At 54.5% G+C, this 27,059-nt stretch overlaps 4 protein-coding genes and 2 long non-coding RNA genes across 11 annotated transcripts in view; 2 read left to right on the plus strand and 4 right to left on the minus strand.

Annotated features, from left to right (window-relative positions):
* HOXC4 (homeobox C4) overlaps positions 1–2,220 on the minus strand; it is a 37,824-nt gene extending 35,604 nt beyond the window's left edge. Inside the window, exon 1 of the mRNA XM_074325604.1 lies at positions 2,084–2,220. The gene's annotated coding sequence lies outside the window, so the exon portion shown is untranslated. The remainder of the gene's footprint in view (positions 1–2,083) is intronic.
* HOXC6 (homeobox C6) overlaps positions 1–27,059 on the minus strand; it is a 39,883-nt gene that overhangs the window by 11,108 nt on the left and 1,716 nt on the right. Inside the window, exon 1 of one of the 4 annotated variants that reach the window (XM_019724416.2) lies at positions 2,084–2,221. The exons of 1 other annotated variant lie outside the window; for it this stretch is intronic. The gene's annotated coding sequence lies outside the window, so the exon portion shown is untranslated. Of the gene's footprint in view, positions 1–26; positions 1,885–2,083; positions 2,222–27,059 lie in introns of those variants that run through there. 2 more of the 4 variants (XM_019724417.2, XM_074325605.1) reach the window with 2 other exon arrangements.
* On the minus strand, positions 6,572–10,196 carry HOXC8 (homeobox C8). The gene is made up of 2 exons (XM_019724414.2): positions 9,642–10,196; positions 6,572–8,276 (listed from the first exon to the last, which is right to left on the minus strand). The coding sequence occupies exons 1-2, from the start codon at positions 10,075–10,077 to the stop codon at positions 7,984–7,986; spliced, it is 729 nt and encodes a 242-aa protein (XP_019579973.1). The 5' UTR covers positions 10,078–10,196; the 3' UTR covers positions 6,572–7,983.
* On the plus strand, positions 10,605–14,643 carry LOC141570087 (uncharacterized). Of its 3 annotated transcripts, none has more exons than XR_012493954.1 (3): positions 10,605–12,841; positions 12,933–13,267; positions 13,437–14,643. It is a non-coding gene; the product is annotated as an uncharacterized LOC141570087 (long non-coding RNA). The 3 variants fall into 3 exon arrangements; XR_012493955.1 differs by having other exon boundaries at positions 13,032–13,267; XR_012493956.1 differs by having other exon boundaries at positions 10,605–10,788; positions 12,760–13,267.
* Positions 16,368–19,343, minus strand: HOXC9 (homeobox C9). The gene is made up of 2 exons (XM_019724413.2): positions 18,630–19,343; positions 16,368–16,914 (listed from the first exon to the last, which is right to left on the minus strand). Exons 1-2 carry the CDS (start codon positions 19,165–19,167, stop codon positions 16,670–16,672), a joined length of 783 nt encoding a protein of 260 aa, XP_019579972.1. The 5' UTR covers positions 19,168–19,343; the 3' UTR covers positions 16,368–16,669.
* Positions 19,371–20,321, plus strand: LOC141570088 (uncharacterized). The gene is made up of 2 exons (XR_012493957.1): positions 19,371–19,652; positions 20,085–20,321. It is a non-coding gene; the product is annotated as an uncharacterized LOC141570088 (long non-coding RNA).

Here is a 27,059-nt window from a genome sequence, read left to right on the forward strand (position 1 = left end):
GCGAAAGAGAGAAATAGAGGCCTCACCGGTCCGCGGTTCCCACATTACGCCAGGAGAAAGGCTCCCATTTTCAGGCCTCCAGCGCCCCTCCACTGGCCCACTGTTCTCCCCTTGCCCTTTCCAGGTTCCACAGACTCGGGGGCTCGGTGGCCAGGCCCTGGCTCCCAGGTCGGCAGTCCCTGGGCCGCGCTGGAGCGGCGGGAGAGCGCGCGACAGCCGGAGCAGGCGGCGGGCTGGGCCCATTTGGGGAGAGCCAAGCGCTTTTCTTGATCGTAAACAAGGAACGCGAAATTAGCCCCTCGGCAGACGCCTCTGCCGACACACAAGTCCTATTGGGGGGGGGAAGGGGGAGAGAAAATGCCATTTCTTCCCCCGGGAGAATACCTCAGAGGCCTTTATGTCGGCTGCGAAAGGGGAATTTTGGGGGGGCAGGAGAGGAAGGCAAGGGGATTGTGGGGGGAGGGGAGGGGAGATTCACCGTCAACTCGGACCCAAGGGGTTTGATTTGAATGCAGTCGAACTATATTTTTAAGAATTGATAAAAACAGATTCTCTACCCCCAACCCCCAGGCGACCGGTCAGGGTTTAAACAGGAAATCGAGGAGCGATCCCCTCCCCCACTCGGGCCAGGCGGAGAAACCCAGTCGCGCCTCTGGGAGAGGATGGGGTGGGGGGCAGACTCCTGGCTGGGACTGAAGGTGAGTCGAGCCCCCAGACTCTCGGCCCTCTTCAGGAATATGCTCCCCCCTCTCCCAGCACTGGGGTGTGTCTGCCTGGGTGTGTAAACACTGCGTGTGCGTCGCCCTTTATAAACAGAACCTCACACATATAGTGGCCATCTCAGACCCAGGCCAGGGAGCAGGGCGGGGTCATATGTCAAACTGCAACACATTCAGGGCCACGTACATTTGGAAGAAATTAAGCCACTGTGTTATGAAACCATATGTGTCGGGTTAAGACTATACAACACGCCATTAGCACCAATTATTAGGAGGATCCCGAGCGCCCAAGACCCTCCGGGCCGCCCGATTCTGACATCCCTACTTCAAGAGCCAGCTGCGCCTTGAGTCCTCACTGCCTCCACTCACCCAGAAGGCCCCGCCAGGGAGGCCTGGGCCTGTCCCCACCCAGCCTGGGGCCTCCCCAATTCCCATCTCCGTCCAGGCAGGTCAGATCCTAGCCAAGAGCAGACAGGCCGATGTGGGTGAAGCACTCCAGTGCATATCCTGGGTGGGGTCGCCGCGGATGGGGGTGGGGGACGCCGCGCCGGGGGAGAGAAAGCAATCTGGCCCTTTTTCTCCGAGCACAAGATGGCTTTTGAGTACCGCGTCCCCCACCCCCACCCATCCACCCGCAGTGCAGAGCACCTCCCATCTTTCCATCCGCCTGAGTGGGGGCGGGAGCAGGGGGTGGGCAGACGCTCTCCCCTCCGCTGACGCGCACCAGCCACCAGCCTCCCCCCTAATTGCCAATTAACAGGCCCCGCCGCGCGCCAAGCAGCGCTGTCTTCCTGCTCCGCGGCCCGGCCCTGGGCCCGCACTGCGCATGTGTGAGCTGTAGCAGTCGCGCTCTCGGGGAGGGAGGAGGCTGCGGAGCAAGGAGGGGGCGCTGGAAAGTTTGTTTGGGGGTTGGGGGGGCCGACTCTGCTCAGGGGGCAATGGTTACAGCCTATAGGTTATCTCTCCTGCCCTGGAGTTTGAGCTTCCGGGCCCCCTCCGTCCAATTCCCATCAGCCAAGGGGCCGCAAATCTATATAACAGGTAAGAACACGGTGGGCATCAGGCAGCCCGTCGGTGCACTAGACCCCGGCCTTGAGCCCCACAGGCGCAGTCCTCTTGCCCACTCCGCCCTCAACTTCGGCGCGCGGTGACATCAGGACAACATACTTCCCCCACTACCATATTCCGGTTTAACCCAATTTCTCCCCCCTTCACTTTTCCTCCCCATAATTGCCCACGCGCCCACCCTCTCGCCAGCCCCCTCTCCTCTCTAACCAAGACCAGCCGCTGCTGTCCTTATCTTGAAACCGCCACCCAGCTACGGACCATTAGTTACATATTTGAACCAATAAGGAAACACTTACCGGGCGCTGCTGTCACTCTCCCTCTCCCTCTCTCTCTGCCTCTCTCTCCCACTCTCTCTCTTTCTCGTCTTCCCTCATTCTGTGCCGCTGCCGAGCCTGTCTCAGCTCCACACACACATATATACTTTATATAAATTTAAAAATAAAAAGAATAGTCCCAATAATCAAAAAGCCAAATAAAAATAAGGAGAGTTGCAAGAAGGGGGCAGGAAGGAGAGCCTGGGAGAGGGGAGGGGGGAGGCATTTGCAGCTCCAAATCTCAACTGTTCCCGAATTCCCTCTGCCCCTTGGGGGGCTGGAGGGTCGGGAAGGGAGAGAGAGGTGCCCTCAACTCCTGCCTCTCCCCCTCCCCTCTCCCCAGGTGCCCCCAGCTTCCGGCAACTCCATCTGGGAGGGAAAAAATTAAATGGGGGAGAAAATAATTATGAATCAGATTAATAAAAAAAATACTGGTAATGAAGGGAGCGCCCAGCGCAGGTTTCCCTGGCAATGGTTAGGCTCTTACAGGGAGGACTGTTCTGCGGAGCGCTCCGAACGGACAAACCACAATAAAAAGTTCACGTTCATGGATGGAATCCACATGACTTCTTGTGGCCAATCCAACTTGTGAGTCGATCGTAAACTTTTATTACTCAGCTGTAAATTTTCTGCAAACAACCGGGAATGCGATGCATTTGTGTAGCGTGTGCAAATGGGCGCCGCGGTCGCCATGTTTACCCAATTCTCTTGGAGAGGGAGCATCCCCCGACCCCCACCGCACCCCCACCCGCCGCCCACTCCCCACGGGCAGAACTGCTCCTGGCTGGCTTAGAAAGGGCAAAGGGGGACGCGAGAGGAGGGAAGGAAAGATTCTGGTGCTGAGTGGGCTGCTTCCCTTTGCTATGCCGAATTTCAAATATTGTCCTTAATAAATGGGGTATTAAGGTTGGATCTGGGGAAACCGAAGCTTTTCAAAGATTTGTGGCATTGGGGCAGTGAGGGCTGGCGGGGTGAAGGGACTGAGAACAGATGCGCTCTTTACCCCTACTTTTTTTTCCCCCTGGGAAGAGAACAACATCCTTCCCCATGGGTGTCCCAGCCGCCCCCCACTCCATCCCAGACAGGAATGGGAGGGGCAGGCCGCTGGAAGCCTCATAACCAAGCCTGACCTGGCCATGGTCTGCGTAGCAGAGAGGGTTTAGACTGGCCCTGGGCAGTCAGTCCTTCCCAAGCAGGAGGGGTGAGAATTGGGGGCAGCCTCCAGAACCTCCAAAGCACCCCTCATCCCCAGGTTCCTTTTTCAGAGAAATTTACATTTTCCCCCCAAGACCATCCCTAGTGTCGGGTCTCCTCAATTTCGAGGTTCATTTCATATGGCAGCTTACTCCCAATCTTTTTAGAATTAAAAATGAAATTAAGGCTCAAGATCTTGGTTCCCCCTTCTTTTCCCTTGTGGTGCGAGGCAGTTTGAAGCCTTTTCTGTCTTGTCAGGTGGCTCACACCTGCCCGTCTTTTTCAGAAAAATTCTGGTGTCCAGGCAGCTGAAACACAACTTGGAGGCCCTGAAACCTTACCCTTCCCTAAATTCCACCTTTCGTGCTAAATTCTGAGCACCCGAGTCACCCCCACCTCCTCCAGACCCTGAATTTCGGAGATGTGTCCAGTGTGGGAGAGCCCAGAAATATTCCCCCCTAGAGACTCTTTGTCAATCAGTCGCAGCCCAGCTATTCTTCCCACCAGCTGAAGATTTGAAGGCCCAAAGCTCTCCCTTAGGTCCCACATGGAGCTGGCATTGGGGACTTCCATGGCTGGGTGCCCCACCCCAACCAACAGGGGTCCCTCATCTCCTCCCTAAACTTCCTCCACAGTAAGCGAAGCAGTTCCCTCAGCCGGATGCAGAGACTTCGTTTCTTTTACAAACCCACCCATAAATTTTATAACAGGTAGTTAAAAATTACGACAAGGAAGGGCTGGCCCAGCTTTTCACAATGGGCCACAGGGAGAGGGGACAGCGCTGCAGGCAGTTCACCGGAAATTTTACTTCTAGTCTGTGGCACAACCTGTCCTGAGTTTGCTCTAATTGGGGCAGGGTAACTTTCTCCAGCCAGCTCCTAGGCAGGGGCATCTCGTTTGGAGAAGAGGAGGCTGGGGAGGGCAATCTACTGTCCCATCCTAGGGTCGGCCAAGGTGCCCGTTAGGACACTTACTACCTCCCTCACCCCTCATGTCCCCGGCAATCCCGTATCTCCCCTGCTTTCTGCAATGAAGTGGGGAGAGAGAAAATGCTGAGAATTAAGAAAAAAAATCCAGAGAAACGAATTTGCCCCCCAACTTAATAGCTGCATTATCCCGTCTCTATGGTTGAGATTAGAATAATAAATTCAAGGCGGAATGAGGGAGATGCTTCAACTCAGCATTTTGAAAGATACTATTTTTCACAAATCACAAATAGCTTTCGGAAGCCACTTTGATTGGCTAATAAAAAAGTAAAGAATGGGAGAGAGTCCTATCTGCTGCAGCCGAATGGTCCCCATTCCGGTAATGGGACGGCGGGAGCATTTGGGAGGACGCGTTTCTAAAGAGAGCGCATCCCGCTCGCAATTAAGTTCCCCCATAAAACGGGTTTTACCTCCTTTTCTCTGCAAACGAGAAAACGGAGGCGGTAGGCAGAAGGGGTGGAGGAGCGGGTGCTGCAAGAGGGGGCGGCTGGAGCTTTCTTAGTCTGGCCCACCCGATGCTTCGCATCTCAAGCGATGCCCGGCGCCAGACGCACCCCGCCCTCCGACGCCGGGCTTGGGGCCACGGGCATTGCTGAGCAGGGCCAGGGATGAACGGGACATTTGGTGTGGGGAAAATTCGGCGAGGTCCTTTGGAGCTACTTAGTATATACAGTTCAACCCACTCGGCTACTGGACCAGGGATTTTATTAATAGCAATCACAATTACACATTTAAAAATGAAACGGCCCTCTGCCGGCCCTCGGCCCGTGGGAAGGCCTGAGGTCGGAGCGAAATGCTTTCTTTTCGGGCCTCCCCGGCGGGTAGCTGGAGTCTCCCCCAACAAACGGGGTTACCTGGCTGACGCCTCGGCCCTTCGTAGGGACCCCAGGTTCGGAAAGATATCCCCCAAAGCTGCTCAAAGCTGTTCCCGGCTGCCCCCAGTCTGTGCTTCCAATCCGCAGCCTCTCTCCGGCCGCAGGAGTCCCCATGCACCACACCTGACCCAATCCTGTTTTCAGAACCACTTTGTGTGGGAACCAGGGACCCAGATGCGGGTGAATTTACGCAAAACAAGAGTCGGCCTGGGCCTAAGTCTGGGAAAACCATTGACCAGGAGAGAGAGAGAGAGAGAGAGAGAGAGAGAGAGAGAGAGAGAGAGAGAGAGAGAGAGAGATCTGGCCTCAAAAATATTTCAGCCTTTGGGAATCTGGTTTTTAAGACCAGAAGATCCCATCCCCTCCCCTTTCCCCCCACTCCTGACTGAGTCAGATGACTTGTATCTCTGGAATTTGGTATTATTTGACCAGAATCTTACTGGCATAAACAGATTTCTCTGTCTAGGACCCTCCAGGGAGGACTGAAAGACCCATTTGCTCCCTGAGTGCCTTAGCCTTCGACCCTTTATTTTTGGGAATGAGGAGTCCAATGAAGACTCTCCTTACCCTGCTGTGGCCGGGGTGGAGGGACTGTCCACTCAGCGGGCCTGTTCCCTCGTCTCCAGGCCAATAACCCGCACTATGAGGGCAGGGCAGGCTGCCCAATTGCCAAGGTGAAGCTGGGAGCAGGCTTGAAACAGCCAGAAGAGAGGCTAGAGCAGATGTAAGTGGGCTGGGTGACAGTGATGGCTCTATGCTGGCTGAAATTGAATTTCAGAATGTGGACCCAGGCTGCTTGGTGTACCAGCTCACTCACCTTCCCCTTCTTCTCTCCTTTTCCCCCAGGCTTAAGCTTCCTCATCCCCTACCCATAGCCATCTTCCAGCCAAGTCCTCCAGACTGCCTTGAGCCCCATATTATTCCCACCTTGTTCACTATTCTAGTGCTGGGTGTTGGGTGCCCAGGGTTGGCCATGAGGGGCATATGGAGATAAGAAAGAATCCCACTGCCTCATCCTCAGCCCCAGGCCCTGGAAGAAAAAGGCCTAGCTGCAGGAGGGGTATGGGGGGAGATTCTTTGTCTGGGCTCAGCCCAGGGCTGGGGAAGAGGAAGGTGAATAAGTGGGGAGATGCTTTCTCCCCATTGGAATCCTGGCATCCAAAATCTCACTTTGGAGCCAAGCGTCTCCTAAGAGCAAACTGCTCTTCTTCCTCCTCCTCTTCACCTCCCCCCTCTTTCACCTGCCCTCCCAGCCCAGCCTGCCCTCTCAACTCCACATTGAGTTTCTCCCACCCCAAAATCAGATCAGTGGAGGAGACCTTTTCCAGAGTGTTGGGAAAGAAGGGTAAGGAGGGTAGAGGGCGTAGAGAATAGGGGGAGCACTGGAGTAAAAACAAGTAATTCCAGCTTCAAATATTTTTTCTCTCTCTCTTTTTTTTTTTTATTATGACTCACGTATACAATACAAAGTACTTGGACCAGGAACAGGGCTGCCGGGACACAAAAATCTACATTCATAGCTGGACATAAAGACAAATGACCAAAAATTATTATTATAGATATATTTTAACGTTTTTTTTTCTTTCGAGCACATTGCATAAACAGAGAATTCAAGACAGAGTTAACTATACATTCAGTGCAATTTAGTTCTACTCTACTGGGGTTAGAAGCACAATAAAAGCGCACAGGACCGGCGAGCTAGGCAGTCTCAGTTGTTGGGTTTTTCTTAGTGAAATAAGCAGCAACAAACGACAACAAAACCGCATTACGAATACTCTCAAAGCAGGATTTCTTTCTATAGGTAGTGATAAAATACGCTGGAAGTTTCTTTATTTTTTTTTATTTAAAATTTTTCTCTTTTTTTCTCCCGTATTAGGATTTTTAAAAATGTCTTTTTTATTTTTTTCAAGGTTATTGCAGGTTCCCTTTAGGTAGTATGTTAAAGATTTATTATCAGTATTATTATCATTATTATTATTTTCATGATTATGGTGATTTCTGAGCACTAACACTAATGCAGCTCAGAGGAAGCTGGGCCCAACAACAGAAATCAGACAGCGAAGGGGAGAAAGGCATGGGCCCAAGTGACCATGGGATGACTAGGTAGGATTTTAGCGGTGACTGCAGGCTCCTATCTACCCTCTGGAAAAGGGGGAGGGGGGAAAATGGCAGAGACCCACATCTCCTTCAGGTTTCCATCAGGTTCCTAGAGAAAGTCAAGGGGTCTTTTCTAATGGGGAGCCCCAGGGAGGGAGAGGGGATATTCCTTGCTATCATAATTTTTAAATTTCTTTTAACATTTTCCCTCTCCTTTCTTTCCTTCACTTTTTCTTTACTTTCCTTTGAAAAGGAGTAAATCTCATACACTAATTGTAGCATAAAAACAAAGCCACGAGTCTTCTTCCACATCTTAAGGGGGCTCCCCTGTAAAATAAATACCAGAGAAGCAGGGAGGTGGCAGTGTGGCAAGAAGGGGCCAAGAGAGGGGGCAAAGAGGCCAGGTCTCAGACCTTAAAATCCAGGCAGGACTCCAAAGGGTGGGGGTAGGGACAAGTGTGTGTGTCGGGGCAACGACTGAGACAGAGACTCCGAACTTTTCACTGTGTCTCGGTCTCCCCCTTTCAGTCCCCGAACAAATAAAGATCGGGGGAAGTCCAAAGGTAATAAAACCAGAGCTGCAAGTATCTGACAGGTAGTTAGAGTTGTGAGTGTCATTCTATTCTCTATAAAAGCAAATGACAGTCGTAAACTTCTCAATTTATCCACTACCATAAAATGAAACTTCAAGGGAGTTGCTAAAGGGGTGGGGGGAATCTCTCTTTTTTGCTTAGTCCTTGTTTTCTTCCTTTTCCTCCTCTTCTTTCTCCTCTTCCTCATTTCCTTCTTCCTCCACCTTCTCCTCATCTCGGGCTCCGGGCAGTTTATCCTTGTTGTTCTCCTTTTTCCACTTCATCCTTCGGTTCTGGAACCAGATCTTCACTTGTCTCTCAGTCAGTCCCAGGGCGTGAGAGACTTCAATCCGGCGCTTTCGTGTCAAATAAGGATTAAAGAGAAACTCCTTTTCTAGTTCCAAGGTCTGATACCGGCTGTAAGTTTGCCTTCCGCTGCGCCGCCCCGGAGCTGGACAGAACAGAACCCCAGTCTTGTTATGTTTGGGTGGGGGCTCGGCTTTACCTTGTCACTCTTCCTCCCCTAAAGTCCCCCACCTCTGATCTCCCCAGCTTCCCCTCCCTCCTGCAGAAAAGGCAAGAGTGGAAAGCAGGCTACAGCAGGAAAGTTTGCGGGCTTGTTTTGGTTTGGCTTCACCTTGGGAGGTGGGGTGGAGGTGGGGGCAGGGACTGGGGTCTTTCTGGAAACGGGAATGGCAGGGGCCAGGGGAGCACTGCAGAGTCCCGTACTCCCCCCTCCCCCACCCGTCTGCAGTCCCAGGAAACTGGTCCTTGCAGCTTTGTTTACAAGTGCAGAGTGGCATTTGGTGAGCAGGGTTGGGGACAGTCTGTTTCCAAAAGAAAGGAAAAAGGTCTGGGGGTAAAGAAGAGGGGCTTTGCTTGCTGCTCCCTCCTCAAATCTCTCTGCCTAATGCTTTGCCAGGAAGAAAAATAATTGATCTCCTGGAATGTATCACTGTTTGGCCTGATTGCTAACTGGAGACCAGCAAATAAATCACGGGCCATCCCCGCTGGAACTTGTCGCTTTCTCACTTCCCCTTTTACTTCGAAATTGGGCCATGAGGGGCCACCCTTTGAGGGGCTCATGACCTGAGCCACTCCGAGGGTCTCAGGGAGACCCCACAAGCCTTTGATTGGGGACAGTTTGGCTAGGGTCCCCAGGACCTCACAGCTCTCTAATCTGAATGGCCTCTCTCTTTTCCAGCACTCTTTTTTCTCTCTGGCTTCTTCTCTTCTCTCCAACTGAGGGAAGTACAGCAAAGTTGGGGCAATGGCCCTAAGGTTAGTTCTCTGAGAGGAGGCAATGGGTGTCCCAGAGAGCCAGAGCACCTGTTCTTGGGGTCTCACCGCTCTCTGACCCAGCTAGGAGAGGGAAACAGGGGTCTCCCTTTCCCCCAAGACAGCCTGGCCACTGTCCTAAACTAAGGCTCTGTGCCTTATGGAGACACTGGTTTGCTCCAAAGGCTGATAACCGGTCCTCAGGCCCATTCCCAGCCACCTCCCCAACTCTGACTTTAGAGATGGCAAGAGGAAGAGACAGACAGACAGAAGTGGAGGAAATGATTTTTAACCCTTTGCACCCAGATACCACCTTTCCCCCCACCTTCACCCCAGTCCCCAAAATATTCCAGGCGAGCCCCGCGCCCCATCCCCAGCTGAACCTCCCAACCTTGAGAAACCCACTCAGGCACAGAGGTGGGGCTGGGGAGACCCCAAAGCCAGGAGGGAAAGCCAGGGCAGACAAAAAGGAGGCAAGGGAGGGGGGGAAGACCCCGGAGCGCGGGAGACCAAGGGGGAAAGAGAAAAGACTTCTCACCGTGGGGTCTCATCCATGGAAACATGAGGCTGGGAGACGAGTTTTGATTTAAGTGGCCTTGTCCTTCGCTACTGTTAGTGTTGGCAGAGGATTTACAGTCGGGATATTGCACCACGCTCGCCTCTTGCTGAGCCCCATAAAGGGACTGTCTGGGGAGCGCCTCGTAGCCATAGAATTTGGAGGCGTCTCCGTGGCAGCTCAGCGAGCACGGGTTCTGCTGGTAGCCCGAGTTGGAGATGCCCGAGGTGCCGTGGTGGAAGAAGTCTTGGACGTGGTGCGAGGCGTGCTGGAAGCCGGGCGCCGAGCCGCCGGGCCCGTACACCAGCGCATGGCTCCTGCCCACGCTCTGGGGGAACCGGCAGTCGTAATAGGCCGGTTCCAGGGACTCGCCGCCTTTGTATTTGGAGAACAGGGGGTTGACGAAGTAGGAGCTCATGCTGGGCACATGAAAACCCGCCGCCCCCTCCCCTCTGGCTCGCGACTCCCCCGCCCGGTACCCCCGAAACTCCCCTCCCCCCGGGAGCGAACCCCCGGCCGGCTGGCTCCCCGGGGCTGGGCCGGGCTGGGCGGGTGGGGGGCGCCGGGTGCCGGCCGGCCGGCTCACGCAGCTCCCGGGCTGGGCGGGCGGCGGCGGCGGCAGCGGGCGCGGCGGCGGCGGCGGCTCTCTTCACTGTCGGTAGGTAGAGCTCGCGCTCCCTCACTTAGCTCTTTCCTTTAACAGCCCAGGCGAATTCCTCAGACTCCCGGCGGTGGCGGCGCTTACACGCGATTCGCGTTCATCAATCCACGACATGAAGACAGGCGAGAGAGAGAGAGAGAGAGAGAGAGAGAGAGAGAGAGAGAGAGAGAGAGAGAGAGAGAGAGAGAGAGAGAGAGAGAGAGAGAGAGAGAGAGATGGCGGGGGTTGAGGGGTTCAGGGCTGGGGGGACCTAGAGGAGGGGGAGAGGAGGAAGGGGTGGGATAGTGGGATGGGGGTGTGGTATATATGTGTGTGGGGGGTGGCGAGCCAGCCCCAGCTAATGGCTGGGGCCAGTTTTTCCAAGGTGCGCACATTCAGATCTGAAGGTGTCTCTTCCCCCACTTCTTTTTTCCTTCTTCTCAGATAGAGATACCTGAGCCAGCAGGTCAACTCAGGTTACCTCAACAGGTATAAGAAACCCCCCCAAGGGGGTTGAATGCCAGCAAGGGAGAGCAGATCCCCTAATCCAAAATATTGGATCCCAGGGGTGTCCTTAAGTCTGGGGACTTTGAGGAGGAACAAGCACATCATATCCCCAAATACTTCAGGCATCAGAACTCTCCATTGCCTGTTGCCCCTCTCCAGTGTGGGAAGCTGCCCTGTCTTCCCTAGGTCCTTAAGGCTCTCTTGCCTGCCTGCTGTGGGGTAGAGAAGAGGGCCAGAGGTGGGGGGGGGCACTGCATATACCCAGTCAGGGCTGCACTGTCCCTTCAGACACCAGCTTCTGCCTGAGGCACAAAGCCTAGGCAATGGCCAGGAGCTTGGCTGGGGGCTCTGAGAGCAAAGCTGCTTGTGGGACAGAGGAGAAGGCAGCTGGTGGGTTCCTGGCTTGTGGCAGAGCTGATTCAGGATGTTTCTTTTTAGGAGACTACCTGTATTTGGGTTGGAGGAGACTAGAGCAGGCCTCTTATGTGTTACCCTAACCCCATAGGAAATGCCAGCTTGCCCTGGAGGGGCCCCCTGGCTTCACCACACCCCTCACTTCTGCCGGCAGTCTGCCCAGGCCAGAATGTGTATGGGAACTGTCAACAGACACTCTTTAAATATTTACCCACACTTTCTCTGGGGGGTTCCCCTATCCCCAAGACTGGGTAAATTCAAGTTAATTCTAATGGATGAAAGAACCTTAGTCCATCAGCACCCTTCTCTGGCCATGTGTGTGTACAGTTATGTGGGCTGAACAGACAGAGAGAAAAGGCAGAACGTGAAGAGTTGTGGATATGTGTGCTGTGTGCATACATGAATAAAAAAGAAGAATAAGAATGATTTTTCCGGTGAGGTTGTTACACATAGGCAACACTGAGGCACACTCGGGATACACACATAGTGTATATGCTACCTTCCACCGTGAAAAACATCAAATGTGTGCTAGCTAAACTATCATGCATGCCTGTCACCTCACAGACACTGCACACACGTGCACACCCAGGCACACAAGAAAATAATACTCGACAAACACATACGCATCTTTAACTCTTTACATCATGAAAAATGTGCTGCCCATTTTCCTTCCATATCCTGGAGTTTCAGGGTTGGATAAGGAAGGAGGTGGTTAGAAAACCAGATCTTTTTCTTCCCCATCGGGAGCCTAGCTCTGGGAATGGAGGAAGGAATGGCAGTGCAGGGGAGGATGGTGTTGATAGAATGAGCCCCCTCACACACCGGATCCCTCTATTATCTAAATAATTGCTGGGGAAATGGCTACCCTAAGCCAAATTCTCAAAGGAGATTCACTGGTGCCCCAGCAAGAGACGCTTCAATCCCCTGAATTTGGAGGAATGCACCCCCATCTGAGTTAGGGACTTCCCCCTCTGCAAAACCCAGAACACGGGCCCTGGCGCAGCAGGAAGGGAGGGTCAGCGGAGGGCTGTGCCAGGGCTGTAGGTCTCCCTAGGGTCCAGGATAGTGGGGGACACGATAGGGGTCTCCTCCACTACCAGAGCATGCTCCAGCCTTGGTTCCAGCACTGCCTCCTCTGAGCCTGCTCTGCGGGTACCGAGTTGAACGAGACAGACTCTGGGTTCCCAGCATCGGGGTCACTGAGGACTGTCATAAATACTTTCCCTTCCCTGCCTGGAAAAAGGAGGCTTGGCAGGCCGGATCCGCTCTGGGGCCTGTGCCTTATCTTTTAGAGGGTAGGGGATATCTCGACAGTTTATGGTCCAACGAAAACCCTGCCACACAGCTATTCTTCCGGGCCTTTGTGTCTTGGAATGCGACTGTCCCGAGTGTGCCGCCACCACCGCCTGCTTGGAAAGCCCACCAGTACTGAAACCCCTGGCTGGACTTGGTTTCACCTTTTGGGGGTCCCTCGCCTTTTCTCTTTCTTTTAATTGTTTTTTTTCTTTTACACGTATCTGGTTGATTTCGCTCCCGAAGCCTGGGAATAAAGGAACCGCAAGCATCCATCCTCGCTGGGGTGTCTCTGTCCCTCACCCCGAGGCCTGCACCTCCCTCCTAGGTACCACGGATTTATGTTCGTTTGTCCGGGTCATTCTGCCTTTTTGTGTTAATTACGAGCTGTCTGCTTCGTGCTTATCTCCTCCGCAAAGCGATTATTTTTGACGCCCGCCCTCCTGAGCCTCCTGAGCCTGCTGCTAGAGCGAGGGCCCATCTCCAACCGCCGCTCACGATTTATTTACACCTCGCAGGTGAGAGAATTGATTTGCTGAGAGCCAGTGGGGCTGGGCTGGGCAGGGGCGCGGGGTCTTCTCGCCACTACTCCTCGGAGCCGGGCCTCAAATGTCAGTGCGGCCAGGAGGACCGGGGACAACACTACCACCTCTAACATTGAGCAACAGCGCCACCTCGCGTCCACTTGCTCCAATGCAGTCCGGCCGGGAAAAAAGTCAACAGACAGCAAGCAGGTCCCAGGCTTGGCCCAAAGGTGGGAGATGCGAGGAAGGAGTTTCCAAACGGGTGCGAGATGGGGGGGAATCCCCGGAAGGGAGTTTCCCCAGGACCTCTGTTCTTTTGTTTTGTAAGTTCTCGAAATGCACTCTGTCAAAAGTTTTACACTATTTTCTCTTTTTGTCACCCTCTCTTCCCGCATTAAGAGAGACTGTACAAAGGAACTGCCGCGATCTCCCCCCCGCCCCCATTCAGGCGCATTTCTGGACTGAGAACACCTCCACGCACGCAGATGCACGCTCCGAAGCCCCGGCCACCGCCTGCCCGCGGCGCGCTCCCTAAACTACTCGCTCCTCTTACCCTGCTGCTGATTCCGCACCGCCTATTCCGCTGCCGCCCGCAGGACTTTGGGGTGGGACTCTGACTTCGACCGGCTGTTTGCCCCCCGGTTTGTAGCCCATCCCTCTCTCATGCGTGCTCTCTCCACCTCTCCCTCCTGACCAGTGAGGTCCTGTTCTCCGTGGGCCATAGACAAAACATTCCTATAATCCGATTTCAAAGGAAAGAGTGTCCACCTTATTTAAACCATAAAACAATTAAGCCCAGACGTCTAGCCAGCTCCGCGCTGCTGTTTTGTTCGGCCCCATTCAGAATCCAGAGCAGGGAGACAAACAGCACCATAAAAGTGGCATTTCGGGGCTGCGGAAATGTACCTATCCGCTGCCTTCCCAAGTGGAACAACCTTTGGGGTTTTGTGATTCTGACAAAGGAGCAGAGGTGGGAGGGGAAGATTAGGGCGGGAGGGCATTTGCTAGCCTCTCTTTCCTCCCAGCTTTCGTTTCTTTCCCCAGATGTGTGTTGTGTTGTTGTGGTTTTAATTCTCAAATTATAATAAATAAAAATCAAATCCAAACCTGACCTGCAGGCTGGAGCCTGAGCTGGTACTGAACAGTGGGCCGGGTCTGGTGGGCCTATTCTGAATCCCACGCTCTCGTCAGGGACCTCGAGCCCTGCGGCCCTCCTTCCTGCCGGTATTAAGGCCAGCTCCGGGCAGGCTGCAGGAAGCAGGCCGCGCTGACAGACGAGGGAGGCGACCGGGCCTTGGAACAGGGGCGGGGTGGAAGTCCGGAAGGGCCGCCGAGCCCGGCTGGGAGAGAAGCCTGCGTCCCTGCGGTCAGGTCGGAGGCACATGGGTGCCTTGTCCTGCACTGGCTGCGGAACTGAAGCCACGGTCGCAGAACAGCAAAATGGCCAAGGGGAGGAGTGAGAAGGGAGAAAAGAGAGAAAACCACAAGCAAAGCACCTTTCAAAAGGACCAAGAAGACAATCGCTTCTGGAACTGGGGAGGAGGTCTCTTACGCGGGAAAGAGGAGAGGGTGCTTCAGCGACTGGGAAAACCACACCGTTGCTTGCGACTTTTGATTGTCCCTCTGAAAATATTAAACAAACAAAATGTTCACCCCTCCCTACCTTCTTCCAGACCCCAAAATTGGAGTGATTAATGGAAGGAGAGGGTAGGAGATTCAAATGATGGGGAGGGACTGGTCCCTACAAGTGCCTCGCCAATCCTGTAAGGTGATGCGATGAGGGGAGCTGCACATGGCCTGAAGTCCCCAATTATTTTCTTTTATGGTGGTATTCCCCAAGTATTCAGAGCAACACCCTGCACCCTCTCCAGCCTGAGATATTAAAGGGCTATATTTCAGGCAGTCTGAGTTTAATAGTTTCCAGATTGGGGGATTTCCGAGAAAGGGGGCGCCCGGGTAGAGGCATACCCGGCAGCTTGTGTCTGCTTCTGATTAGCAGATGAAAACTGCCAGTTCTGGGGAAGGCGCTCTGGGGTACAGTGCAGCTGACCAGCTCCATAGGGCTATTATACACACCTCCTTACACCCTTGTGCCTGAGGTCCTGGAACCACCAGAGAACACCCCACTCTTGGCTAATCTCTGACCAGCTTCCTTGGGCCCTGGCCATGCCATCCCCCAGAAATGCTGCAACCAAACAGCATAACCCCGTCACCCCCAGAGCAACATTCAAACTAAACATCAAAGAGAAAGAGATTGAGAAGGAAAAAGAGAACTAAGAGAGTGAGAGAGAGATAGAGAGAGAAGCTGAGAATGCATTGGGAAGTAGAACTAAATCTAATTCTGATTGTATTGGCTTTGCCATCTTTCACCTCCCTTCCTTCCTTCTTTTCCTTCTTCCCGCCCTACTTCCTCCTTCCCTCTCTCTCCCCCCTCCCCACATCTTCCTTTTACTCTCCACACGGTCCCCAATGCCTGTTCTGCTCCCCGAGGCCTGTTGGCTTTCCTCCTGCTCACCACACACCCTCCCTATCTGCCCCCCTCAGCCATCCCTCGAAGCACCAATGCAGCCAGGCAAGAATCCAGCCTGGGCCCTCACCCAGCACCCAACTTTCATCTTCACCTATCTCTTCCCTCAGATCTCATGTACTCATAAATTATTGCAATTAATTACAGCCAGGGAAAACCATTCATGCTGTGCCCCCACCCCCTTGGACTCCATCGAGCTACCAGGAAACTCACAGGCAGCCAGCAGAGCAGGCACAAGCTATACCCTGGCCACGGCAGCCTCCACCCCACCCCTGGAGACCTCACCTCCATCCCACCCTGCCTGGAGAGAAGTGGCAGGCACTTGCCCTTCCGAGGTCGAGGGAACCCCTTCCTGGCTACAGCCTCCCCCAAAGGATTTGAGCACTTGCCTCCTCCACGACAGCAGCCTGGGAGCCACAGGGAGGAGAAATAACGAGAACTGGATGCAGTTGGGTTTCTGGTTTTTTAAATGACTTCGATATATTAACACAGAGCTGTTCTACCATAACAAACAGAAGCACATTACAGGACGGACGCTGGGGATGAGAGGAAACACTGCTATGTACACACCCGAGGCGCCGGCCTGCGCCAACGGACCCAGCCTGCGCCGTCCGGCCCTCGCCCCTCAGCTCCTGGGCTGGGAATCGTTATTGTGTATGTGTGTGTGTCTTTTTTGTACAAAATCTGCACGCAGAGCACCCCAGGCCTGGGGAGGGATGGCCCGGACCAAATAAAACACAGGAAAAAAATCAGAAATATAGCGATTCAAGTACTGGCTTCTCTGAAGAAAGGAGGGGAAAAAATCACATTTGTGTGTGTCATTTATTTCAGTTGCGCTGGGAGAAGAGAACACGGCTTCTCTCCCCGCCTCCTGCTCCTCGATGGGTAGAACTAACTCTAAAACACCAATTTCTCAACACTGAACCCTCCCAAATCGCAAGAGTTTTCCTTTTCCCCTTCCTTTTTTTCCTTTTTAAGCTGATTGGCTTTTCTCTATCTTGCTTTTTCCTTTTCTTTTTCGTGCTCTCTCCCGCCTGGGTTAGGGTTTTTGTGGGGTTTTTTGTTTATCCCTTGGCTGTGCCGAGGCAGCAGGCCGGGGCAGGGTTTAGGATTGCTCCTTGTCGGTTTTCTCTTTATTCATCTTTTTCATCTTCATCCTCCGGTTCTGAAACCAGATTTTGACCTGCCGCTCGGTGAGGTTGAGAACCCGGGCCACCTCATACCGACGGTCCCTGGTTAAATACATATTGAAGAGAAACTCCTTCTCCAGTTCCAGCGTCTGGTACTTAGTGTAGGGGCAGCGCTTCTTCCTTGTGGAGCGGGCGTGGATCCAGTTGGCCACGGGGTTGCCTGGAGGGCCAGACACAAGCAGAGGTCAGTGGAGCCCCTTTCCAGCCCAGGATCCCAGCCACCCCATCCCCCAGGCTTAGCCAGGATCCCCAAACCCAATAATTGAACCTGAATTTGGACACGTTTTGCTTTAGGAATTTTCCCTAAACACACACTCCTTTTGCATTCTGTCCCCTCCCCACCCTCCCCCCTTCAGTTTCCAGCACCTAAAACTATAGGAAATCGAAGCTATCAAAGACCCTACAGTCTGGTCCTCAGCTTCAAGAGTAGTAATTCGAGAATATCCTCATAAAAAGTCCAAATTCCCGACCGTTTCATAGGCCCATAAACGCTTCTCTCTCTTGTTTTTTATTTTTATAGCGAGGTCTCTCTCCTCCCCACTTCCCTCCTCCTTTGCCCCCTCCCATTCTCCCAGCCCACAACCAAGTCCTGAAATTTCAGCAGTTCTGCTTCCTGACCCTGAGAGTACCTAAGCCCGTCACTACCCTCTCCAGTGCCTGTCTCCGCTGTATGAGTTCAACCCTGCTGAGGCGAATTCTCAGGGTGATGCTGGGCTGGGGAAAAGCCTTTTTCCTCTCCCTAGAGAGCTGCTGGCCTTGGGAACAGGCCCCCCTATATCTTAGCTTCCCTGTTTGGCTTCCAGTGCCCCCCTCCTGCCAGCCCCAGGACAGGCTCTGCAGGAGCCAAGCCTCCAATTTCAGGTTTATGGGAGTAGCTGAGGGCAAGGAGGGAAGGCTCAGAGAGGTATAATTAGGCCCTGGCCCCTTATGGGGCTGGAGGAAAGGATTTCCTGGAGCCCCCTCCTGGGACTCCCCCAGACACTTCCTCACACCCAGGGGGCTGCGCCCCCTCCCCTGCTGTTTCCCTTCTTTTTCCTTTCTCTGGCCCTGCAGCTCCCACCTGCCCCCCCTCCACCTACCCCTGCTCTTCTCTGCAACACTTAGAAGGCTCTCATCTTCCTGATTGGAGTGTGTGTGTGTGTGTGTGTGTGTGTGTGTGTGTAGTTCTCTAATATGGGGAGATGCCTCTCTCCATTCCTCAGCCCTGAACCTCCATTCTCAACCCTCTCTCCTGCAAACCCTCAAAAAGGGGCTCTCAAGTTTAAAGAGACTGGGACCCCACTTCTCTCCCCCAACTCTGGAGGTCCTGATCTCTCCAAGTTCCTAGGCTGTGAAATCCCCCAGACCCTTCACTCAGTGCTCCTGGGACAGAAGTCCACGGACCTCCTGTCTTATGAATCTCCAGTGGGGTGAGGAGCCCCATGCTTCCTGGGAGGTAGTGGGGATTTTTCTCCCTGGGGTATCTCCTCTCTGCCCCCAGTGTCCTCCTCATCTCTACCCCATCCCACCTCAAACCATAAAATGAACCTCGCCCCCACCCCAATCCCTGGCCCCGTCTGCATTTCTTCGAAAGTAGCGACTGAGCCAAAAAGCCTGGGCTGGGGATGTGGGGGCGGGGGTCTCTTATCAAAGCCAGCTCCTGGGAGAGGAGCCCCCTCAGCCCTCTCCCAACCTGGCTCCTTGGGCCCCCTTCTCAGACCTTCCTGCCCCTAAAAGCTCCCCAAGGTAATTCGCTTTTATTGAGTCCTCGCCCCCTCGCCCTCACCCCTCTCCCGCGCTCCCTGCGCCGCTCCGAGGGGCTGTAATCTGGCTCCCCCCGCCTGGCCTCCCCTCCCCTCCCGCGCTGGTTGTAAAGGAAAATTGCTCCCAACTTACTGGGGTCCAGGTCGGCCTTCTCCTCTTTGTGCTTGCTGCCGGCGAGGGCGTCCGCCTCGGGCGAGGGCAGGGTCTGCGGGGCGCGGTCGCGCAGCTCCCCGGGCGAGCCGTACATGTAGTCCGGGTAGCTGCGGCCGTCTCCCGGGCCGCAGTCGGCGCGGCGCCCGGGGTAAGCGTCCGGCTTGAGGGCGTAGTGACGACCCCCGGCCGGGAAGCTGGGGAAGGAGACGGCGCCGGACAGCGGCTCGAGCCAAGTCCGCATGTAGCGCGTGTCGGCGCCGAGGTGGGGCTGGGGGCCGTACGGGTGGTACACCACGGACGACTGCGAGGGCACGGGTGCCCACGACGTGCTGAACACAGCCGGCTTGGGCGCGAAGCTACAGGACGGAAAATCGCTACAGTCCGGCACCAAGCCGCTGGGTCTGGCGGCGGCGGGGTGAGCCCCGGTGGCCGGAAACCTGGACGCTAGGAGGTCTTCATTGTCGTGAGAGATGAGCGAGTCCACGTAATAGTTACTGATGGGCCCCGTCGCCGACATCGTAACGGGGTTTTACATACATAAGATTATTGTATGAACTGTATATGTACTTTTTATCTGCTCACAGAACAATCAAGGCAGGTAATTATTTTTCCAGCCTTTTCCCCGCAGCTCATTGGCTCCCCAGCCCCCACGTGATCGTATTTACCCAAAAATACGGCGCGGATCAATGCGCAGGGGCTTTTTTTTTTTTCTTCCTTTCCACCCCCCCCTTCTCCCACCCCCTTCTCTGCTGATCCCCGCGACCTGCGTTTTCCTGGGGGTCCAGAACTCTGGACCCAAGGCATCGGCCACCCCCTCAAGACAACTCGTATCTCATCAGAGAACCCCCTTGCCCATGTCCACCATAAGCAGATGGACTCCCGCCCCCAACCCCAGGAGGATTTCTTAATGGGGTGAAAATGCCAGTCCCCGAAGCCAGGGTTCCCGGACCCCCAGGGCTGAGCTGGGCGCGGGAGCCCCGCAGGGGTGCAGAGGCCGCCGAGGTAGGTGGAGGAACTATTTCTTGACGTAATCCGTCTCTGTCGGCCCCAACGCTCCCGCAGTCTCTGCGCGAGCCGAGATCAGCGATTGTCAGTTCGGAACGTGGCTTTTAAAAATGCGTTTTTAAATAGTGTGTATGTATGTATTTCTTTCCGGAGCAGCAGCAGCAGTGAGGGAGGGAGGGTGGGAGGGGACTGGGGAAGCTGTGAGGTGGAGGGAGGGAATGAGGAAAAGGGGAGAGTCCTTCTGCCACTGGCCAATTCAGCCCCCCAAATCTGGGGTAGGAGAAGCTTAGGAAAGGTTGTCCGCGGGTGGGAGGGGTAGGACCTCTGGACCTCATACACCTTTATCATCAGAAGTCTTCTCTTTGCTTTGGCACAGATAGTCAAGCGTCTTTATTTTAAATTTATTGTCTATCTATCTTTCTTTGCCAGCTTGAAGAAGTGGAGGAGATATCTACACAACTTAAGTGGGGCACCCCATCCCATCTTCCTGCTCACCCTCCTTTGGCCCCAACTCCATCTCTGCGACACTGCCCCCCCAAAAAAGAAGTCACCCCTGGGTTCAGTCTGCAGAGAGCCAGGGTGAAAGCGGGCAAGGCAAGAGAGCGACCTCGGTCGTGGGCAAGTAGCTTGTTTTTACGTCCTTCAATAAAATTTTTATGAGGATCATTTGATTGTTCATAAATGTGTCTTTCATTAAATAAAATTGTAGGCTGTTTTTGGAACCGGGAAAAAAGCAACTGAGGGATAGGAGAAAGCAGTTTCTTTGGGGTCGGATACAAGAATTCTGGAGGAGCAGTGTGATTGTAGGGAAGATCAGACAATTTGGATTCCTCCCCCAATAAGTTGGTTGCTACCCTCCTTCTTGAATTTGGGGTTCTGTGCCCAGCCCTCTGCTTTCCCTCAGACTGTCCCATGGTGGTTTAGTAAAGGTGAGCTTTAGGCAAGCAGGAAATTCTCAGTGTGGGTGCAAGAGAGGGGGCAGGGAGGTTGGCTGGAAGGGTGAGGGGGAGGGCAGGTGATGTCCCTAGAGGCAGATGCATCCTAGGCAAAGCAGAGTGAGTTTTGAAGGAGGGGTGCAATTTCAGGGTCAGAAAGGAAGAATCTCAGTTTGCACTAGAGGAAACAAGCAGGAGCTGAGGCTGAGACAGGCTCTGAGGCAGCAGGGAAGGATGAGGCTTCCCAGACCCGAGATGCCTGCCCTTCTTTCCCACTCCTGTCCCCAGAAGGGGACCAAACGCCAAGGGTGGAAACCCAGGCTGGTTTTCTCCTGCACCTATGTGGACCTGTCTCTTCAGGGGTGGAGAAGGGCTAGAGAGAGGTGTCCCAGAGAGTGTAGTATGTGTGTGTGAGGGTGGAAAGTTGAGGGGGGGGAGGGTAGATCTGAAGCCCGCAGCACTGACCCCAGCTTTCCAGGCCCCCTCCCCAATCCCTGCTCCTCCCTCTCTCTAGTTCTTTCCTTTTCGGTCAAACGGGGCTGGGATTTCGACATACTGAGGGATGTGAGAAGTGCCTGGCTGGGGAAAGGAGACACGGGGCCTCAGCCTCCTCACCCTCGGCTCCGATTATCTTCCCTTCTCCTAGACTGGACTGGTCTGTAAAATCCAAATTACAGCAAGAAACAGAATATTTCTTTGGCCTTGATGGAGTCGGGTTAGCTGTCAATCAAAAATTCTCCCTCACTAGTTCAAGGAAAAGACAGGAGGTTCCCGTTCCCCTGCCGAAGCTTTCTCCAAATCCCCAGCACCTTCAGCACCTCTGACTGGGGACCCTGCCCAGCTCTTTGGCAGGCCTGGGGCAGACTGCAACCAAGAGGACATCAGGGGACAGAGCCTGAGAGAGACTGAGCCGGAGACAGCCTGAGATAGAACAACTGAAACACGGCGCCAGGCCCATAGAGGGAAGAAAGGAGGAAGGAAGGAAGGAAGGAAGGAAGGAAGGAAGGAAGGAAGGAAGGAAGGAAGGAAATGGAGGATTAGGATAAAAAGGAGAGGGGAGAATTAAAGAAAAGCGGGGAGGCAAGATGAAAAGAGACAGGAGAGCAGGGAAAGGAAAGCATGCAGAGAGGAGATGGAGGAAGGGCAGTGATAGGCAGGCAGGACGGGGTAGGGTGAGAGCTGGCGGAGCAGCCGTGGCATTGTGCAGTCCGCTGCTTGCTGGGCCTTTGCCGGGGACCGGCTCAGGCGCAGCGGCCACTTCTGTCCGGACACAAAGGAGGAAGAGGCCTCCTCTCTTGCCCCTCCCGGGCAACCTGCTCCTGTGGGTACACTAGGCCTCAGGGATGTAGAACCCCATCTCAGCCCAGGCAGCCACCCAGCAGCTGGGACTGAGCCGCGCTCTAGTCAAAGAGCAAAGAAGACACGACTGAAGGAGAAGGTTTTATGTCCTGCTCCACTTTTACGTCTTCACCAGGCAACAGGGCCCATCTGCCCCAATCATAGTTTTCCTAGAAGAAAGATACCCCTTAAAGACCCTCTTCTATGGGCCTCTACTATTTGGGAGAGCCCCTCAGACACAGTGACTGTAAAGAGATGCCCCTTTCTCTCCTTTGGTCACTGCCTTCTTTTCAACTCTTGAGCAGCCTGCCCACTCGGTCTGCCCACCCAGGAGAGGCAACAGCAGCAGGGCAGCCAGCATCACTCAGCCCACACTTCCTGCTGCCATCAAAATTCTCCGTGAAACTGAGGGGAGATTGTCACCTTCGTTTCAGAGGGTGAACTCAGACCCTCCCCACCCCAGCACAGGCACAGCTGTGGATCAGGAAGTAGGCCTCGCCCACAATCCCCTCCCCATCCATGCCCCATTTTGCCAAGGCCTTGCTGAGAGAGGCAGCCTAGGGGAGGGGGGCTAGAAGAGGCTGGGAGCCCCTGAGTTCAGCAGGCCAAGGTCCCTGGGGTTCCACAACTACATGTGGATTGTACCCCCATTCTCTGCATTTGGAGGTGGGGTAACAGGTCAGGGCTCTGAAGCAGACCTTCAGGCTCCCCCCAGATCCAGACCTGCATGTATGGGGGTGCACGGATGTGGAGGCACAGGGATGTGGAGGCACCAAGATACACCTTGTCTTCCCAGGTTCAGTTACTCCTGCTGACTCTCCTGACAGATTCCAAGACTCCCTTTCAGCCCCACCACTTCCTTCAATTTTCCTCAGCGAGGATTGGGAAAACCGGAGAGACTAGAGGCCACTGGGAGTCCCTGTTAGGGAGGGGGGAGCCCCAGTTTTAGCTAGCAGCTCTGCATTTACTCTGGTTCTTAGAGTTCCCCTCCACCCCCAAAATATTTCACTGGGCACAGGAGAGCCCCCTAAAGGAGAGGAACACCCTTACTCCATCACCTCAAACCTGGGCAGCTGTGACCATAACCAAGCTAGCACCACCATGGGAAGGACAAACAGAAAGACTGACAGGTTACAGTCATCCCCTCCCCTTGCCCCGCGCCTCCTTTTTAGTGATTTAAATTCCCTTCGGTTCAATCCACACCGTCAAGTTCGGATTAAATTTAAAACAGGCTTTCCCGGGTGCCCCCAGTGGGCCATCCCAGCCGCCGCAGGCAGGGAGCCCGCTCCGGGGCTCGTCTGCACCCGCCCGCGCGGAGGAGGCCGTGCTCCATTTGCTTTCATTTTCCTTCTCCCCCTGAAATGGGCTCATTTCACCCCTCCGCTGCCCTCTCCCCCTCCCCGCCCCCTCCCCGGTTCCCCTCTACTTTCCCCCCTTCTCCCTCCTGATCCCTCTTTGTTGGGAAAAACACACCCACACACAACTCCTCCTTGCTAAGGCCTGCGCTGGAAGCAGAAACTGAATTCTCCTGGCCTGCCACGAGGAGACCCGCGTCCTGCCCCCACCCCAGGTGGGTATCCGGGATCCCTATACACCAGGAGTCAGGCCCCTAAGCCCAGCAGGAGTGAAACCCCTAGGGCCTGTGAACGTGGCCCTCTCAACGCCACGGCCTGCATTCCCGCCGGCCCCCCGCCCTGCCGCCCGGCAGCAAACGGGGCTATTTCCGGCTCCCCCAACCGGTCTTGTTTCCCAGCCTGGGGAGTGGCTGGAGGGGGAGGGCCCCAGAGCTAGGGGTGCTCTTTGCCTGGAGCCCCCATGGCCCTGGGCGCCTGATTACCTGATCTTTGTGTGTTGTGTGTGTCGCAAGGAAATTTGCAGTGACTTTGGAGCCCAGACTGAGGAAGCGGAGGTGGTGAAAGGAGAGACAATAAGGTTCCGAAGTACAATTAAGGGGCCAGAGCCGCTAGTCTCTCCCCCGCCCTCCTTGCGCGACTGGAAGCTGTCTGGCCTCCAACCTCAGGGCAACCCGCGAACCTGGAGCGGGAACTCAGCCCATGGCGGAGGAAATCAGAGGATCAGTCTTCCAGGAGGCTGGAGGCAAGCTACCTTCCAACTTGGGGGCGCAGCAACCAGCCCCGCTGAGTTGCATAGAAGCCAATGAATGAAAGTGCACATTCCGACGAATTTTCTCGATTTTTTTTAGCCTTTGGAAGGAGAGCTTAGGGTGTGGGACGTCTCAGACAGACAGACAGACAGACAGACAGGAAACCGCATCTCTAGAGGCAGACTCACAACATGAGTGTGAGCCTGAAATCAAATACAGGTTCAACATTCCCCGAGGCCTCTCTGCCAAGCCGGCGGGCGCGGATCTCCCTACCTTCTCTCCCCTCCAAGGCGCTGGGCAGAGACCCGGAAGACTCGGTCCCTCTGGCTTGGTCCAATCCCGCCTCGGGAAGCGCCTTCATTACCTGCTCCTCGGCTCCCCACGGCCACAGATGCAGGGCAGCCGCCTCCCTCCGGGGGAGGGAAGCCCCGGCCACCGCAGCCGCCGCTGCCCGCCCTCCTTCCCTCCCTCCCTCTGTCTCACCCTCCCTCCCTCTCTCCCTCCCTCGCGCGCTGCCGCTCGCGGGGCCCTCCCGCGGGCAACCTGTTCTGGACCAAATCCAGGTATCTCCGAAAAAAGAAAGGACCTCTTATGTGGAAAAGAAAGAAAGACCTTTAACTGCTTTTCTTTTTCATGCTCTGAGCCTGGGTGGGCCTCGCTTCCCACGTCCTGGCCTCGACTCTGCCCCTGCAGAGGTGTGCGGGGCCTGTTGCCTCGCCCACGCGGACCGCCGCGCCCTGCGCACTGCATGCTGCACACTCTGGGCCGTCACCCCCGGCAGCCCAAACACCACTCAGACTCAAGGTCCTTCCTACAGACTCAACATCCGGTTGCCCGCCACGCTGCGGGCCTCCGTCCGCAGCCCGCTCCGCTCAGTCCGCAACCAAAGTCCACAGGCAATCCACCTCGTCCGTGCTCTCGTGCCCGGCCCGGACACCCCTCCCCGCCAAGGCGCCCGCCGGAACACACTCGGGTTGCGGTCCTGCCCGAGGCTACCAACCTTCTCCCCAGCATGGAACCCACACAAAGCCCCATGCCCTGACACTCGCACCCGCAGCCCCAAGTCCCCGCCGCCGCTGCCCTTCACCTGTTCGTGAGAAGGGCTGCATCTCCGTGCCGAGGCCAGGCCCTGGGCCCAGGAGGAGGGTGCTGGGGAGCCGAGCTCCCAGGGAGGCCATAGAACCATAGAAGATTGGCTGGTTTCAGCCGGAGCCCCCGCAGCCGGCGAGATATCTCAGAGACCAAGGCTCCCCTTGGCGAGCTCTTGCCTTTTCCTCCTTCTCCCACAAGTCTTAAACACTCACACGCCGAGAGTTCAGCTCTATAAATCCTGCTCCTCTTTCTCTCATATCATAATTAAAAAAAACCAGTAGGGGAGGTTTTAACTTTTATTGCGATTTCTGGAGTTGGGCTGCGGAGCATATATTAAGTTTACGCTTATGCGCTCTCGGCGGGGAGGGTCCTTTAAGAAATAAAAATCCATCTTAATATCCACAGACGAGAGAGATAATTTTTCCCTCCTCTTCACGCTGTTTCTTTTGAAGACTCCCTTCCAGCGAAGCGAATAAATAATCACCACTGCCTTTGCTATGATCCGTAGCCCCAGAACCCCAGGGTGGACGCTGGCCACCAGACTGGCCCTCACCTTGGCCCTATGAGAACTCGCCCCATTCCCCAGGGTTTGGGGGGGACACCCAGACCCATGGCTCTGTGGACACCCCCCTCCCATAAGCTCTTGGGCTCTGAAAAGGAAATGGGGGCAGAGAGACCCAAAGCGCAGAAGTCGTTCATTGGTGAATTTCGGCCCACCAGGGACCCTGTCTCCAAGCCAGGCACTTCTAAGCACCCCGCCCCTGCCTGGGACTCCCTTCACTCCAACCGGCCCCTTGCTTCTGATAGCCTTAACACTCAGAGACTGCGAGGGGCTCCAAAACCTGGGGTGCCCCTACCTGTCTTGCACCAGCTGGCCTTCCTCTCTGAAAACCTCTCCATTTTTCTGGGGAGCCATAGAAAGATATGAGAACTTCCATTCAAGGGAAGAGATTTTTTTCCCCTACAAAAGGATGAGGGACAGACAGAAAGACAAACTGACAAATTCAGCTGGGGAGAAAAGCTCTATTCCCATTTTCTCCTCTAGCCTCCTTGGAGGCAAAAGAAATCTCTTTATGTAAGAGATAGAAAAATAAATGAATACGGGGTAAATATATACTGGGGATTTAAGAGATACTGGAGGAAACAGAGATGTAGAAACAGAGATCCATACTCATACAAGGTTACATATATACCCCAGTAGACAATTGCAAGAATATAGAACTCCATGTATATATTTTGTTACATGATTTTATTTCCTTGTCTGAAAGTTTATAATGTTTTAATAATCATAATAATTCCAAAGAGAATCAAGAACCTGTCCTTCTCCTTTTGGCTTTCTCTTTCCCAGTCTCTCTGAGAACAGAAGTGTATCTCCCAACTCTCCTGGACACCCCCCTGCCCCCCCACTTTTCTCCGCAGGCAGAGAAACCTCTTTTGAGAGCTTTTCCCTAACAACCAGGGCCAGAATTGAGGGAGCAGGGGGTGGGGAAGGAGAGGAAGAAGCTTTGCAAATTTTCACATTGCTCATATTTCTCCTCACCCCATTATCGTTCCCTCCTCCTCCTGGCATCAGCCAACAACCATCCCAACAATATGGTAGTGGTGGGCGCTGGCAGCCTCAATTCACCCAGACATTTCCACATTGCGCAAAGACAAGCAGCTGCCTGACAGCCACAGACACAACAGACCAAGGCCTATGGGCCACAGACAGCTAGACAGAGACCAGAGCCAGGTTCTTGCCTTGATGTTTCCCAGTAGGGTGTGTGTGGGGTGGCGGTGTTTCTACTTGGACTTGATGGCTTTCCTCTAACCTACTAACACCATAAATATGCCCTTCTCCTGGGGATGGAGCTATAGAAGGGGAAAGGGATGTGGCTGAGCTGGAACTCAGAGTTCCCTAACTCATGGAACCCCCAGGCACCCCACTTTTCTAAG

This window comes from Rhinolophus sinicus, linkage group LG02, assembly GCF_036562045.2.
Source record: "Rhinolophus sinicus isolate RSC01 linkage group LG02, ASM3656204v1, whole genome shotgun sequence".
NCBI classification, from domain to species: Eukaryota; Metazoa; Chordata; class Mammalia; order Chiroptera; family Rhinolophidae; genus Rhinolophus; species Rhinolophus sinicus.